We start from the raw sequence: 18,275 nt of genomic DNA on the forward strand, positions 1-18,275 counted from the left end.
ACCGTTACCGTCCGTAGCCTGTGCAATGAGCATGCTTACCTCCCTTCCGCCACCAACACTGATCACATCTGACAACTCATATCTAACTTCAAGGCCAATTCTTCTGAAAGACCATCCAGTCCCCTACAAGCCCACAGAACGATATCACTTAAATTCAGTTAATTGCAGTTATTTTGTTCTTCGTTGCCATCCTAACCCAAAATGATATTCGAAAACCAGTCTTTCATATTGTGAAATACGGTTATGAACTAAATCTTTTCATGCTCAATATCTTTCGTACTTCGCCCGCAGCAAGATGCTTTGAACTAGTGCCCTCTGGCAGTTCCCTGTGCAAATACGTCGCGCCTTAGAAGTATCAGTTTTCCGTTTTCCACAAATATGTATTCTAAAATCCCCAGTGACAAAACACTGTCCACGACAGGACGTGTAGGTATTCTGTGTTATTTTTTTGTATTTGTAAGAGGATAACTGTTTTCAAAATTCAAGGGTCCAGCTGATCTGTTGCCTTTTTGTTTACTTAGTAGACATCGTATTGCTCTTACCGGGACACGTCCAAATTTAATGGAATAAGATAAAGTAATTCTGATGCTCAATGAATGTGACCGCCGCGGCGTTTTAGGTTTAATCGCCGCGTAACACACAAAAGTCTTGCTTCCCAGTGATGCCGAAGAAGCACACACTGTTTTATATCAGCAGGAAATACCTTTCAATAATAGCGGAAGCGCATTTCATATTAAATATATTAATGTGTTCACTATTCGACGGTTCCGTAGGCAATCAGATGGGTTTAACTGATTGCAATGTAACCCATCGAATATTTACAGAGAAACGGTGTTGGAAAATGTATGTCAATCAAGGAATTTCGATTATTATAGAACCACTGGAGTGTGATTTTGTTGAACAGTCGCAAGTGAAAGTCGCGTCATCAGTCAGTGCGTGCATCGCATACGTACGGCTCAGCAAGGAACTTCATTTTGAGTTACTCACACATATTTAGTGTTCCTTTTCAAGACACGGTGTAAAAGCTCCGTAATTTTTGTTTCGTGTACTGCTTTCGGAGAGTTTAGTGGCTCTCGTTCTTCTTTTCTAACTTCTCTGTACATGAATTTTTTGCATCATTACCAGGAGCCGACTGTTTTAGGTTCTTCGGGCGCCGACTGGTATTGTCAAAGAACTACTCTCCGCTCCTCGTCCCCAAAACAGACGCTTCCGGGCAGTATTTCAAAAGTGACTGCGGAAATCTCAGTGGTTACATAGTTTTTTACTTTTTTTTACATGTTCTGCTCTCTGCAGTTCAAATAAATTCACGAACATTTGGTTGTTTGTGCGTTTTAGAAATGTTCAGATTTGACTACATAAAAAATAGTTATTTTAACACAGTATTCTACCTTAACACAACCATAAGAAGAATGAAGACTTTTTGCTACTTGCATAAAGGTGGAAATAGACTATATCTGTTCTCTTTTCCCACAGCTGTAATGAATCATGTGGCATGCACAACCTCCCACATGGATTTGCTCTTCCTTTTTTAAGTGTCCGTAACACTTACGTCTCCATAGATTACCGTCGCCCACTGTGAAGGCTTTAATCGTTGCTAGTGCAAATATTTTCTTATACACGCGTTACGTCATTTTCAAAGCCCATGGCATTTATTTTATTTCATTAATTGCTGTTTTTACACTTCCTAGAAACTAATGCAGGCGTTATTTCACAATTATTATTGTTATTATTATTTTTTTATTATTACGATCTGCAATACACAGGGTGATTATAATTAAACTTTCGCTACTTCGGAGGGCCTACATTAAAAACGAGTGATCGTAGGACAATGAAACATTGTGGAAACATTTGTAAGGACGTGCGGAAGAGAAATAACGAATAAACCATTGAATGAAACCCATTTTAATTTTCACATGAAAGGTAACCGTTGTTAATTCTGTTCCATGTTTACGTTGCCGGTTACAAACGTTGCTCATTGTGACGACCATCCACAACAGACTGGAACCACACTACATATACAATTTCACAATTGTTCGCTGTACTTTCCGAATAGTGAACCATGGAATGTTCAGCTGTCATGGCACAGCTCGTACACTACTTGAAGATCGCACACTGCGTCCAACAAAAAATGGTTCAAATGGCTCTGAGCACTATGCGACTTAACTTCTTAGGTCATAAGTCGCCTAGAACTTAGAACTAATTAAACCTAACTAACCTAAGGACATCACACACATCCATGCCCGAGGCAGGATTCGAACCTGCGACCGTAGCGGTCGCTCGGCTCCAGACTGTAGCGCCTAGAACCGTACGGCCACTCCGGCCGGCTGCGTCCAACATTCTCAGCAATGACAGCAGTAACTTCTTCAACAATTTGTGGCGAAATTGGCCGTTGCCCTATCCCTGAAACAATTCCGAAATCGCCAATTAATTTGAACTTCCGAATCGTGTTCTTCAACCACGGTGCGGGAAGAGGACCCCTCCGTATTCCTTTCATGAGTCGATACTCGGGAATATAGCAGCACTGTCGCTCTTGCTTTGGTAAAACCGCCTTATGAGTAAATCCCTCCTCACCTTGTCCAGACTCACGTTGACTGTCTACAACTTAAACGCACACTGATGCTTGTGTTTCAACCCAACGTCGCCGTACCAGTCCCGGCGCCTAACGACAAATCATGACACAAACACTACTAACATCGCATATCCTGTAGCCCACAGTCTGAACATCTTTCTGTACAGATTGGTATCAATACGGCAAATAGTTTTATGGTTACACTAGCTCAGGTAGCGAAAGTTTAACTATTACCATCCTGCACATTAAGTACACTTTCTCGTATTTTATAAATAGTTTACTAGACAGCTTGTAAAACCAGAGCTACTTAATTTTACTAATATTTATAGGAAAAGAAAGAAATAGAAAGAAAAGAAATATAGAAAAAAGAGAAAAATATGAATGATACTGGGCTATGGAGTAGATAGACAGAAATGGCACGGACTGCCCAACTACAAAAAAGTTTTAAATGAAGAGATTGCCAATACCAAAATATAAAGATATTTGTTTAGTAACACCAAGTGTAATTATTATTCATGACGGTGTTATGTTATTATCTGCGCACAATGCAGGGCAATCGACCAACCGCAGTGCACAACTTCGACCCAAAACACTACTACTCCGGCACATGGCGCCTCACGAGGAAACTGATTCTTCTTTCATTCCCACAAATTTCCGCACCAATCTTCAGGTTGTTGGCACGTAAAGTGTTATCCACCGAATGTAACTGTGGTCCTCTCTGTTGCTCGTCACTACAGACCTTGCTGGAGTGCTGCTTTAACTCGCTCTTACGGCAGGGCATAACTGCACAGACTTTGGTTTTGTAATGCGTACCAAGCAGGAACTGCTAGCACTCTTCAGCAACTTCGGCTCTGGGACTCTTAGCACATTCTGAGATTATCATTTCGTCGCCAAGTACTGACATCAGTGAGCAAAAGCTAGAGGTTCAGCTGTATTTCTTTGCATTTTCCCCTTTTGCCAGGTTTTCAATGACGCAGTGCTGTTGGTCATAACCGAGTATCACGTTCTCTTGTAATCTGCAGATTTAGAATTTTTTAGCATTATTCTGACTCATTTATCTCTCCTATTCAGTCTTTACCACTCCGAACAAACCACGCACACTTAAACAGATCATCTCTTCATTGACTGCGAGCCTATGATGGAGGCACTGTACCACTGTGTGTTCAGCTCGTACGAATTCATCACAAATTCATCCGTCATTATTGCTTTTGTTGAACTTGCAAATGGAATCTTAATGCGGTCTTTAATAACCATAGTGGATGACATGACTCTGAGATATTCTCTCATATATTTCACGGAACGCTCTAACTGATGTTTGAGTCAGAATTTTTCGTTCCTTCCAGGAGGGCTGGTGGACGTTGCAACGCACTCTGAAAGACTGGACCGTTTTCTCTAATCAACCGAGACGTAACTTTTGACGAAACTGGGGAAGATTCAAAATGGCTCTGAGCACTATGGAACTTAACATCTGAGGTCATCAGTCCCCCAGAACTTAGAACTATTTAAACCTAACTAACCTAAAGACATCAACACATCCATGCCCTAGGCAGGAGCCGAACCTGCGCCCGTAACGGTCGTGCGGTTCCAGACTGAAGCGCCTACAACAGCTCGGCCACTGCAGCCGGCAACTGGGGAAGACTGCCTACAAATGTCACTACTCGTCAAGTCTTTGCGCACTCACAAAAAGTGCCCCGTTTCTGTTAACAAGAGAAACGTTTGAGCAACAGGAAACTCTGTTGCGATTGAAACTGATTGGGTGGAATTTGTTCTCCAGAAATTCGAAAAATTCTTCGTGAGAGATGTATTTTCATGTGTACAGCTGAATTGGTGCTTCCATTCTTTCGCACAGTATTTCTAAGACTGATCGAGTCGTCTTCGCCCGGCGCTGCGAAGTGCGGAGATACCTAAGACCGTGAAACCTCGAGAAAACGATAGGTAAATGGCCGAAAAGAACTGAATCTTCCACTCGGCTGGACACCAAGAAATGGGAGCTAATCAGACCAATGATCGTGTAGCAACTCCACAGTTACACCCGCGATTCGCCATTGCTTGAACTGCGCAATGTTCTAGAGCAGTGAGATTCAATTTGCGGGTAAAACAGAGAGATTCGATTATGACCTAGTCATAACCTTGAAATATAAAAAATATAAATAAATAAACATATATATAACCCTCAGAATGCTTCACGAGAACCTCAAAATTCAGCACAGCTTTTATTTTAAGAAAAATGACTTTTTCGATTAAACACACATCATTTTGCCTGAATAAGTGAAAAACGTCCCCACGAAAGTCAGACATTTTTTGCATCGCCTACCACGCTGTACATCAGCTCGTGCACGGAGATTTGGCTCTGACAAGGGGAAGGAAGGAAGGAAGGAAGATTAGGTTCAAAATGGTTCAAATGGCTCTGAGCACTATGGGACTTAACTTCTGAGGTCATCAGTCCCCTACAACTTAGCATCATCTGCCAACAACCTAAGAGAACTGCTCAGATTGTCACCCAGGTCATTTATATAGATCAGGAACAGCAGAGGTCCCAGGACGCTTCCACCGAGCGAGGTGGCGCAGTGGTTAGACACTGGACTCGCATTCGGAAGGACGACGGTTCAATCCCGCGTCCGGCCATCCTGATTTAAGTTTTCCGTGATTTCCCTAAATCACTCCAGGCAAATGCCGGGATGGTTCCTCTGAAAGGGCACGGCCGACTTCCTTCCCCATCCTTCCCTAATCCGATGAGACCGATGACCACGCTGTCTGGTCTCCTTCCCCAAACCAACCAACCAACCAACCAACCAACCCAGGACGCTTCCCTGGGGAACACCTGATATCACTTCAGTTTTACTCGATGATTTGCCGTCTATTACTACGAACTGCGACAGGCGGGACGCAAACAAAGCGTCCTGTCTCGCCGTTGCCTAAAGTCATTCTGCCACTTGACCGCCGCCACCTCGTACTCAGAGTCCCAACGCGCCAGTACATATTCAACGCGTAAAACTTCTCTCGCGATTTTCTCGAAATTGCGTAAGTAGTTGTCCTAATGGACTACTGAAAGTGCAAAAAGTTTGAAGTAAAGCCGTGATCCGAACTTCGTGGCCTCCCCTTGTAAATTCGGACTGAAACACGCCATTTCTCTTCGGGATAGGTGCAAGGCCCGCGATGGCAATGAGTCGCGCAGAGGCGAGGATGGGGATGTTTTACCAGATAGGCGTGCCGCCACTGACAGAACTGTTGCTGTCAACCTGCAGACTGATATAGGGCCCCTCGTGGTACAGGATACGTCCAATCATTGTTTGGTGCTCGGAAATCTTTCAAACCTCAAGTAGTTGTATATCTCGCACAACCGATACTGAAAACTATGTTCGAGAACATTTATAATATTTTAATTCATTTTTTATTATAAAACAATAAAAAAGTTGATAGTATTTCAAAAAGTAATTTTCCCATTAAACTGAAGAAAAACATTGATCAGATTTTACATATTTTATGTAAAGTGCGATGGCACTGATTTGGCTGCCCATTGAGACTTCACGTTGCCTAAGTGATGAAGTAGGAGATTCTGTCTCGAATTCCGGTTTTCATATGTTGCTGGTCATACGTTTGGATTCAAATAGTTTTGTTTCAGTATTTTAGTAAAATGACGAGTCGCGGTTAATGTGTTGCCTTACTGGCTTTACTGGTACCTTTACTCTCACTGAACGGAGATAATCGTCGTGCAGTATCACTTCATTTTTTTTTCTGTTCTTCTACAGGGCGTTTCAAGGTCTTTGCATTAAAAGTCAATGGGAGGTAGATCATGCCATGGGGAACAGCTCCTTTACAAACAACAAAATTAAACAATCCTAAGGTCATAATGTAACCTGCTTTGCTCACGGATGACCGAGCTTAACCGCGCGCTTCCTAACGCCATGTCATCGCATTTAACACTGATTCTTTGGCCGTCATTCCTTACACTGCAGATGACGCACGAAATGATTCATGTGTTTACATCTACATACATACTCCGCAAGACACCGTACAGTGTATGGCGCAGGATACCACTTATCATTACTAATTTCCTTTCCTGTTCCATTCGCCAATAGAACGAGGGGAAAACCATTTTCTAAAAGCCTGCGTACGAGCCCTAATTTCTCATCTTCGTGGTCCTTGCGTGAAATATACATTGGCAGCAATAGAATCATTGTGCAGTCGGCCTCAAGTGCCGGTTCTCTAAATTTCCGCAATAGTGCCTCGCGGAAAGAGCGTCGTCTTCCCTCCAAAGATTCTCGTTTGAGTTCACGAACCATCTCCGTAATACTTGCGTGCTGTTCGAACTTAGCGGTAAAAATTCTAGCAGCACGCCTCTGAATTGTTTGGCTGTATTTCTTTAATCCGGCAGATCCCAAACACTCGAACTGTACTCAAGAATGGGTCGCACAATTGTTTGCATAAAATTAACTATAAAATAATGTTCTTATATGTCATAACAATGCAGTACTGCGAGGCTTTGCTATGCCATTTTAGACTGTATCTGAAGATTAATTTAGTTATTATCAATAAATTAAAATAAGCCATTTGGCGCGTTCCCAATCAGAACTCAAGTACTTTCTGTCGGTTCACTTCCCCACGAGCTCTTCATCAAGGTAACAGCATATGTCATGGTTGCGTTGTGCCACCTTGTCACGCTATACGTCTACTACTGTAGCCTCACTCAACTCACGTCTGATGTAATCAGTAGGAACAAACAATGGTTCCAAGAGCCATAAATGTTACAATGTGTTTGATCGTTCGACACTTCCCGCATTTATCCGCTCGTGTCTTATTAGATAGTGTAATGATATTATTCTGAAACTCTTATTGTAGCTCTCCAGATTTATAGATTTTTTTAAATACTTGATGCAGTAACTTTCCAGTCTCGATACCTGTATTATTAACGCCAAAGATGTGTCATTGACTTCCACTGACGTCTTTGACCTCAAATCACTAAGTGTTCTGTCAAATTCCGACTACATCATTTGGTCGCAGGTTTCTTCCGCATTAACCACCTCCTACCAAGCAAGGTGTCCGCCCCGATAGCTGAGTGGTCAGCGTGACGGATTGCCGTCCTACGGGCCCGGGTTCGATTCCCGGCTGGGTCGGGGATTTTCTCCGCTCAGGGACTGGGTGTTGTGCTGTCTTCATCATCATTTCATCCCCATCCGGCGCGCAGGTCGTCCAATGTGGCGTTGAATGTAATAAGACCTGCAACAAGGCCGCCGGACCTGCCCCGCAAGGGGCCTCCCGGCCAATGACGCCAAACGCTCATTTCCATACCAAGCAAGGTGGAGCGGTAATAAGACACTGGACACACGTTCTGGATGACCGAAGCACAATTTCCGATCCAGCTATACAAATTAGGATTTTCCACGATCTCCATGAACTGCTTACGGCAAATGCCGAATTGGTTTATTAGAAAAGGTCACAGCCAATTTCTTATCCCATCCATCCTCAATTCGAGCCTGTGGTCCGTCCCTAATGACCTCGTCGTCGACAGAATGTTAAAACCTAATCGTCTTTCATTTCCCTCTTCCTTCTTCTTCTCCTCCTACTCCTCCTCCTCCTCTTCTTTTTTCTTTCTCTTGTCCGCCTTCTTCTATTGCACTTCGGCGCGGATCTTCTCCATCGTAGAGATCTGTACTAAACAGTGCTTTCCCATCCGCACCGCACACTTTGTCAGTCTATAGACCACGTCCTTTTTCTTTCTTTTTCTGTTTCCTTACATGCCTCATCCATTTTGATTTAGCTCTTTGCGTTCACTGTTCATTTCATTTCTAAGAAAGCTCCACGCACTTTTATCGAATTCCAACGTTTCGTTGGCAGAAAAACCAGTAACTTTATTTAATATCACTACTCCTTTATTTTTGTCTTAATGCTTTAACATTTGTGTTAATGACGGCTAGTTTCGAACATATTTGTTCATCTTCCTGAGTAGTTCCCATGTGATTAATGAAATAATTTCATACTACAGGATTTACATTTCGAACTGCTCGCAACAGTTCACATTTGAACATTCTGTGTTCTTGAAGCTACTAAAAATTACACACTGAATCGTCTGTTGCCTATGGCAGGCAGTAGCATCAGGGACACAGAATGTTCAAGTGTGTACCACTCAGGTAATGGTTACAAAGGGAACAAATACGTTCGTAAGCAGTCACCATCAACTCAAATGTAAACGCAGCTAGGACAGAAAATTAAACAAATTGTAAGACAATGTGCATTAACAACTGGAAAACTTGTAAAGATCTGATTCCATATACGAGGACCATTCGGAAACTAAGTTCCGATCGGTCGCGAAGTGGAAACGACAGTAAAAATCCAATGAAGTTTTGCACAGGTGTGTTGGGCAGTGTCTCTGGTATGCCTGACGAACGCACCATGACGCTCTTTTCAGATCTCAACACACAATGAACATGTAAAGATGCCTACAACAGTAGTGTCTCCCGCCAAGCATGGGTGCCCGCTGAGAGGTTTCACTTGATTTCATGCAACCCCACGTAACGTAACTGTCATGAATTTCCTTCTTCATGACAACTATCGTCCGCACACTGTTGGGGCAATGAGGACGCCCCTACAGCTTTTACGATGGGAAGTGTTTGATCAGTGATCAGGCACCATACAGCGAGGACTTGGCTCACTCTGATGTTCATCTCTGCTCTCATGAACCGCTGGCTATGAAGACAACATTCTGACACGGACAACGAACTGCAGACCAGCGTAGTGAAGTGGCGGAAAGCACAGGCAGCTGCCTTCTATGACGAGAGTATTGCTAAGTTGTTACAACGCACATTACAGCTACTTCTCTAGATAGTCTCTGCTCCTACTTACTAGGGGAAGCCGGCCGATGTACCCGAGCGGTTCTAGGCGCTTCACTCTGGAACCGAGCTGCTGCTACGGTCGCAGGTTAGAATCCTGCCTCGGGCATGGCTGTGGGTGATGTCCTTAGGTTAGTTAGGTTTAAGTAGTTCTAAGTCTACGGGACTGATGACCTCAGATGTTAAGTCGCATAGTGCTTAAAGCCATTTGAACCATTTTACGTTAGACATTTGTCTAAGTCAGAGCGGAGACTATCTAGAGAAGTAACTGGAATGTGTTGCAAACGTCCGCAGCTCGTGATCGTGCGGTAGGGTTCTCACTTCCCACGCCCGGGTTGCCGGGTTCGATTCCCGGCGGGGTCAGGGATTTTCTCTGCCTCGTGATGACTGGGTGTTGTGTGATGTCCTTAGGTTAGTTAGGTTTAAGTAGTTCTAAGTTCTAGGGGACTGATGACCATAGATGTTAAGTCCCATAGTGCTCAGAGCCATTTGAACCATTTTTTTGTATTGCAAACTGTCGCAAATAAAACGTTCTTGATTTTCAGTGTGGTTTCCATTTCGCGACCGATAGGATCTTTCTTTCCGAATAGTCCTCGTATGTCAGTAGTCCTCATGGCCAATCACTGCTCGCAAAATTTACCAACTGAGCCAGAGGTACTCTGCACCGAACCATTCACTCGAAAATTAAAAATCATTGTACGCTTATTAGGGAGGCGCCGTGCCGAAACGTTTGTCCTATAATTCTTGTTTATATGTTCCGTACTATTCCCAAATCGTTTCAGGGAGACAGCGGAATAGTTCTTTCAAAAATGTCGCAACCCATTCACATCCATATTCATTTTCAGCTAGGCTGAGGTCCGTTTTTAACAACCTCGATATCAAAGCCCAACAAAATGACTTAACAATACAAAATGTAGGTAAAGATATTTCTCAATATTGTACTCTCATGTATTCCTTCCTATTTCTGTACAGGTTGGCTTGTTATAATAACAAGCTGAAGGCTATGGAGTCGTGGCAGCCAAATCCGCGCGCTCAGCCTTTCGTTCCAAAGCGAAGCCATGGACTCTACAGTCCACAGACAGTAATAACACGTCCGCTAAATCGGAAACGCATTCTAACGAAAATATTCAAGGTAAATAGTATTTTTAAAGAAGTCAGATAATATTTCTGTTGTTGATGCCTTAGTGTAACGTGTTCTTAGGTAGATGACTAATGCCTGGATAACTTGGAACTTGACTGTTTGTAGGCCCTGCTGGTCGTCGTGCTCCTAATAACGATTGGCATCAATGTGATGTTCATCATGGACACCAGTCGCCGTCTTCAGGAAGAAGCCTTCCGCGCCAGTAAGTATAATTTTGTCAAGTGTCATCCAAGCTCTCACATTATGTCCAGTAATATTTTCTGCGATACACTTGTAGGCAGTAATCTTCCAGTGACATATCATTGTCCAGCCTTACAAAACTCGGGGATCGTGTATCCTTTCTACTTTAGGCATTACTTCGACGATTTTTGACGTTATGCCGTTGGTAACAATAAAATTTGAAGAAATTCTCACAAATGAATGAAATTTAGTCCATATAGGATCTTTACTGATACAAACAAGGGATTAAATGCTCATAATAATAAAATGTTACATGGCCGAAATCAGGACTTCGCGGAGCTTCCAGGACAACTAAAGAGAGACTCTACACGTTGGGGTGTCAAACAGGTAATTAATAGTCCCTGAGGAATTTCATTCTTATGAGCGTTTATCCGAGTAAAAAGTTGAATTTTACTACCTCCTGTACAAATGTTAAAGACGTGTCGACCAACTACGAAATCCTAGACATACTCGAACGGTGTTAGGAATGGCAACCAAGGAGGAAGCAGTATCTGTAGTTAGCGGGAGAACTCTTGAACACTGGTTGCAACATGGGGACAAGTGCTGATCTCCAGAATGCTGTTTTCACTCTGCAGCGGAGTATGCGCTGATATGAAACTTCCTGGCAGTTTAAAACTGTTTGCCCGACCGAGACTCTGTGAAGTCTGGAAGGTAGAAGACGAGGTACTGGCAGAATTGACGCTGTGATGACGGGTTGTGTGTCGTGCTTGGGTCGCTCAGTTGGTAGAGCACTTCCCCGCGAAAAGCAAACGTCCCGAGTTCGAGTCTTGGTCCGGCACACAGTTTAAATCTGCCAGGAAGTTTCATATCAGCGCACACTCCTCTGCAGAGTGACAATATAATTCTGGTAAATTCCCCAGGCTGTGGCTAAGCTATGTCGCTGCAATATCCTTTCTTCCAGGAGTAATAGTTCTGCAAGGTTCGCAGAAGAGCTTCTGTGAAGTTTGGAACGTAGGAGACGAGGTACTGGCAGAATTGAAGCTGTGATGACGGGTTGCGCGTCGTGCTTGGGTAGCTCAGTTGGTACAGCACTTGCACGCGAGAGGCAAAGGACCCAAGTTCGAGCCTCGGTCCGGTACACAGCTTTAATCTGCCAGGACGCTTCAAGTGCTGATCTGTTAGAAAACAGCTCCAGAAATTTACTGAAGGAAGAGAGCTTTGCAACTTGTCTCATAGCTTGTACGAAGTATTAAGAGAAAGCATAATTCGAACAAATACGAGAGGCAATGATACCCAATGACCTCATATGTCTCTGTTTTTTTTTTTAATTAAATAGGCAAATAGGGTTTCAGTAAGATTTATGAACCGATTAAAACTTGGAACTTTATTCTGGAAATGGTTAAAACTTACTACAGATGCTCAGTATATAATTACTAGTGCATTATATACGTTCTAGATTTGTGTGTAAGTAGCCTTCTCATTATCGGTATTTCTCAGCAAAATAATCTGGTGACTTGGACGCTATACTTATGCGTCGAACAAAAAAATGGTTCAAATGGCTCTGAGCACTATGCGACTTAACTTCTGAGGTCATCAGTCGCCTAGAACTTAGAACTAATTAAACCTAACTAACCTAAGGACATCACACACATCTATGCCCGAGGCAGGATTCGAACCTGCGAGCGTAGCGGCCACGCGGTTCCAGACTGAAGCGCCTTTAACCGCACGGCCACACCGGCCGGCTATGCGTCGAACACAAGGCGAGAATGTGCAGCGAGAAAGTATTGAATTTCGTATTTAAGATCTTCCTCTATAATAAGCGGTGCTGTTGGAACTATTTTTATTGAGGATTTTCCCCCGCAGTCGGTAGCCTTTAACGAAAGGGGCAGCGTGCGCCAACCTTCACCGACTGCTCACTCTCGGTTACGTGAGATAGTATTATTGCTTGGATATAGTGCTGGGGGGAGGAAAGCGTAGCGTGTGTCGAGGACGGGAGATGGTGACGTGGCGACAGCGACTTTAACAACGTACATGCCGGTATAAATCTCGGCAGTGTCGCGTTAGGTCCATATAAATTATCAATCGTTGTGTATATGCTGAGACGTCCTTGCGAGTAACAGCTGTGCAGTAGATTTGTGATGCTCGCTGTTTCATTGTCTGAATTCGATTAAAATATGCTGGCACCGGTGGTGCAATACAAAGGAGGGTAGGTTAACGTCGAACGTCCTGTCAACTTACGCATTTTCTCTGAAGTGATTTAAGGTAAGACTCTAGTTTTTCCGGCGGAAATTTGGATACTTTCTCGCTGCTATTAGCGTCATTAACATGCGATATGTCCTGTTGATTCTACAGCTTCTGGCATGTAGGAGCAAGCTGAAGGTTACTCATGTCAAGCAGCTGTTTGCTAGAAAACAAAATAGACAGCATAAGAAACAAGGTCGGTCATTACTGAAACTATGCCGTTTGTACACAGCTCAGGTATCGCTATACACTACGTCTTCAGAAATTTGAGTCCACATGTGTTCAGATTCACGACTTCAATACGAAACCGGGAAAAGTGCTATAGAACCTTTTAATAGTGATGGAAACAACCGAATGAAAACAGTCGACGCGGTCCGGAGCATTCACTTCAGTGCGGAAACAGTCAATCGTTTTTCCATTGTTAAATCATTATTTTTGACTGTGCTTCGTTATCGCTCGATGTCACTGTTATTGCCATTTCGACATTTACTTTTTACTGTGTGTCGATAAATAGCTTTCAGTTCAGTTTTTCGTTCATGTTTACGAATAAGAGTTTTCTTAATACTGAAATTTGTATCTAGATCAGAATGCCGGAAACGCTCAGTGGCACTGGAATGGAAGGAATCATATGAAAGTAATCTTCAATGCAAATTCAATGCTGTATATAGTATCCGTAAGGATGATTCATATTGTGAAACTATATTAATTCAAAAAATTCATGGGAATTGGCTAACAGTGACACACACTAGTCGCAAAAAAATACTTTTAGCAAGTGGCAGTATTGCTTTAAAGGAAGCGATTAAGTCACCAAACAATTTAAAATATGTATCTTATGTGCTGTGTGTTCACATCACCTCAGCGTTTACCGAAATAGGCTTATCACGGATGGGTTCAAACCAAAGAAGGTGGTTCCTTCGGTTACAGTGTGTACCATAAACCAACAGACTCCTTGATCCATGAGTCAGTCACCTCAACCGCCAGAGTAACACTCCGATCAGTAAGCTAAAACAGATTGCACAGCTACAAAGTAACGAAAATAAAACTGGTCTGAAAAGTCGTTTCGGTATTTTATGACGACATAATATAGGCAACAAGCAGATCATTGTAAAACTATCCAAAACGAGTCAGAACATCTGAAAACATTGTTTAAGTGAAAGATAACCTTCAAAATTTAGATGAAACTGCAGCGCCAGTGAGTAGTACAAGTGGAAATCAAAGGATCGTTGTGTCAGGACGTTATCACGAAGAACAAGCATCACTACCCTTATAATGTTCAAATTGGTGTTACCTAGCGCGTTCGACGTACTATCGGTTCGGAATATGGGATGTTTCACCGAAAGTGAAGGAAACTCGAAACAAAGGGAGTCAAAGATTTGTGTACCTGTGACAGAGCGGCGTTGGGTTTAGTGGACTGCCGTAGCCTGTTGTGGGCTACGGCGGGGACGAAGTACAATACAATTCAATGGCAATGCAATGAATACTTATGACACAGTATAATATCTGCATGGTATCTCAGCAATCATTGCAGGAGTTCCATCTGTTGCAGTCAACGAAAGTATACTTAAAGACCACTCTTGTGTTACACAGAAATACCATCGAATGGAAAATAATAGTTATCTTATAACAATTCTGTTGAGAAGAAAAGCAAGGGAATTTACGCTAGTGTGTATGCTTTTATGCGCCATCTCGTTACATAAGGATTTCCATGTCAATTATTAGCTTCTAAAACAGTCAAGTTGTTTTCCTATGTTTATCTGTGAGTGAGATTTAGTTTTGCCTTTTTTTGCTGTGTGACCAGCTTGTACTTCATGTTCCACTTTCTACTGGGCGTGAATGTATCGTTCCAGCTTCGTTCGAGAAACTAAAGTCAGGTACAGACGTTCAGATAACTCCAGCAGACGATAGAAAGGCGGCTGGCTGTCTGCAGTTCGATATAGCCGCAGTATAGCGACAAAGGAAGAAACAACAAAAAAATCTTTCCAGTGCTTAGTTTCGTAATGAGTTCTGCAGCATCGCAAAGTAATACATCGCACAGTTTGACAACGATTACAAAGAGCAGTAAACGTTCCAAATTCTGTCGTTCAGTTCAGCAGAGAACGTTCCATGGGTGGGGCGGGGGGGGGGGGGGGGGGGGGAGGCGGTACAGGGATCGAGGAAAAGAGAATAAAATAACAAATTCCCCCGTCACAAATACAATAGAGACATAAGGTAATAAGCAAAGAACCAATGCATTTTTGTTACGTTTCTATCAACTTAATGCATGTAATCTTACTGAGTTCTGTTTTCAACTTGGCCCATATCAGAGCAACATCACCAGACTCTTGATCAATCATTGCAGTAGCTCCATCTGTTGCAATCAAAGAAAGATTTTCCCAACAAAGGTCATTTTGTCAGTAATGTTTCCTAAGCAAGAAAATATGTCGTCGGCCGTAGTTGTATCATGCATTGACACTTAATCAAGGAGTTCTGCCATCAAGCTGAACTCAGCGTCAACACCTCTCACAAATATAGTAATCTGAGCAACATCCATGCTTTCGTCCAGAACGAACGAGAAAAAAAAACTAAATGTTTTCATTTCTTCGGCGCGTCTGCACACTGTTCTCCGTGAAAGAGGAACTGCTTCCAAAACCGGAAGAATCTCTGGACACAAGAGTGTTGTGGCAGCAACAAAATACTCTTTAACAAATTCTCCATTGCTGAAAGGAGGCACTGTTTTGGCTATTTTAAAAGCTACGTGATAGCTCACACTCATTGCATCATCATTGTGGATGACACGATTCTCTTCCTGTAGACACGTTACGTTACAAGTAAGAGGTAAAATCGAAGGCAAAACCACCTCATGATTCAAAAATAATAGTAATATTTTCAATATATGACATATATCTATATCAACCGTCTTCTTTCTCTCTTTTCTGTTTTAGTTTGAGAAGTTTGGCCGTCCTTTCCTCAGTATGCAAAATTATGACGAATTTCTCAAAAGGAGTTGAAAATATCGCCTCACATTGTACTTCTTCCACGCAGTTAAAATAGCATTACAAAACAGACACTGACAGCCGGTTTCTGTTTCAATAAAAAGGTAATCTTTTTTCCATATTGTGGATTGAAGAGTTGGAATTCGACCGATATTCGTTTTGAGAACATGAACTACCCCTCCCCCCTCCATTTTCCTCTCACTAATTTTGTCCTATTGTGAACGCCAAATAAACTTCGACACCGACAACGCTAACGACACGAGGTACGCATCTGTAACAAACGGGTAGTGGGTAGCAGAGAGGTGGAGGGGGAACTGCCTGCTGACAGCGCCTGCGGGTAAGCAGGTGGACACTCAAGGGCGGCCAGTCCATTTGCGAACCCATGTCCCAGCGGCAGGCGGCGGCTCCTTTAACTTGGACATTCTGTACCGTCGATGGATGACGTTTCTGGACACAGGTTCCTATCCTCAACTTGTTCCTGACGACACCTTCCTCAAAACGTTGAAGTTTGTCGGTATCGTTTTCTAACACCCTTGTATATCGTTCTGTCGACTCTAATTTGATCCAGTTGGATCGTGCTTCATAAGCTTTAACGCTGACATTTTAGAATAGGGAAGCGTATAAATCTATATTCTTATGGTAAACGCTAATGCGGTGCTTCTCGCTACAGTATCTACACACATAAAAAAAAGTTTTGCATCACTCCGGTTCCCAGAACTCCTGAAGATAGACGTTGACTGTGGGTATTGTATCACAGACACAGTCCGTTTGACTGTTCAGAGATGTCACTAAACCCGCCCAAAGATGTAAACAACCATGCATGAACAGCGCCTATTAGAAGCAGGGGGTTCGACAACTGATCAATTCCAGTCATTCCACCAAGAAGGTGGTACACGGCTCGTGTTGTCTGTAGTTCAACCATGCCTAGACAGTCAATACCGCTGTTCGATCTCGTCCGCATTGTTACTTTGTTTTCAGGAAGGGCTCTCAACAAGGGAAGTGTACAGGCGTCTCGGAGTGAACCAAAGCGATGTTGTTCGGACATTGAGAAGATACAGAGAGACAGGAACTGTCGATGACATGCCTCGCTCAGGCCGCCCAAGGGCCATTACTGCAGTAGATGACCGCTACCTACAGATTATGGCTCGGAGGAACCCTGACAGCAACGCCACCTTGCTGAATAATGCTTTTCGTGCAACCACAAGACGTCATGTTACGACTCAAACTGTGGGCAATAGCCTGCATGATGCTCGACTTCACTCCCGACGTCCATGGCGAGGTCCATCTTTGCAACCACGACACCATGCAGCACGGTACAGATGGGCCCAACAACAACATGGCGAACGGATCGCTCATGATTGGCATCACGTTCTCTTCACCGATGACTGTCGCATATGCCTTCAACCACACAATCGTCGGAGACGTGTTTGGAGACAACCCGGTCAGGCTGAACACCTTAGACACACTGTCCAGTGAGTGCAGCGAGTTGGAGGTTCCCTGATGTTTTGGGGTGGCATTATGTGGGGCCGACGTATGCCGCTGGTGGTCGTGGAAGGTGCCGTAACGGCTGAACGATACGTGAATACCATCCTCCGACCGATAGTGCAACCATATTGGTAGCATATTGGCGAGGCATTCGTCTTCATGGACGACAATTCGCGCTGCCATCGTGCACATCTTGTGAATGACTTCCTTCAGGCTAACGACGTCGCTCGACTAGAGTGGCCAGTATGTTCTCCAGACATGAACCCTATCGACAATGCCTGGGACAGATTGAAAAGGGCTATTTATGGATGACGTGACCCACCAACCACTCTGAGGGATCTACGCCGAATCGCCGTTGAGGAGTGGGACAATCTGGACCAACAGTGCCTTGATGAACTTGTTAATAGTATGCCACGAAAAATACATGCATGCATCATTGCAAGAGGACATGCTACTGGGTGTTAGAGGTACCGGTGTGTACAGCAATCTGGACCACCACCTCTGTATCGTAACAAAACATGGAATGTGTGGTTTTCATGAGCAATAAAAAGGGCGGAAATGATTTTTATGCTGATCTCTATTCCAATTCTTTGTACAGGTTCCGGAACTCTCGGAACCGAGTTGCTGCAAAACTTTTTTTGATGTGTGTATTGTTCTCCTGCCTATTCGATACAGAGAGAAAAATTCCGATTTGTAGGGAAATCTTGACGATCATCTACAATGATTAATCATCTTTCCATTTTTCTCACTTTACAATGATGCCTTGGTTTTGAACTCAAATATAGTATAGAAGGTTAAAAAACTGTAGGTTCTGATTCAAATAAAATTTTAATACGTTCACAGAAGATTTGTTGTTTTCT

General features: G+C 43.2%; 1 protein-coding gene across 4 annotated transcripts in view; it reads left to right on the forward strand.

Annotated features, from left to right (window-relative positions):
• Positions 1-18,275, forward strand: part of LOC124554776 (protein O-linked-mannose beta-1,2-N-acetylglucosaminyltransferase 1-like) — a 1,050,404-nt gene that overhangs the window by 961,691 nt on the left and 70,438 nt on the right. For all 4 annotated transcript variants that reach the window (XM_047128420.1, XM_047128423.1, XM_047128421.1 and 1 more), the window contains 2 exons: positions 10,369-10,528; positions 10,643-10,739. In XM_047128420.1, the coding sequence (XP_046984376.1) occupies positions 10,400-10,528; positions 10,643-10,739 (226 nt within the window). In that variant the 5' untranslated portion in view covers positions 10,369-10,399. The remainder of the gene's footprint in view (positions 1-10,368; positions 10,529-10,642; positions 10,740-18,275) is intronic.

The sequence above is a fragment of the Schistocerca americana genome, chromosome X (genome assembly GCF_021461395.2).
Source record: "Schistocerca americana isolate TAMUIC-IGC-003095 chromosome X, iqSchAmer2.1, whole genome shotgun sequence".
Taxonomy (NCBI): Eukaryota; Metazoa; Arthropoda; class Insecta; order Orthoptera; family Acrididae; genus Schistocerca; species Schistocerca americana.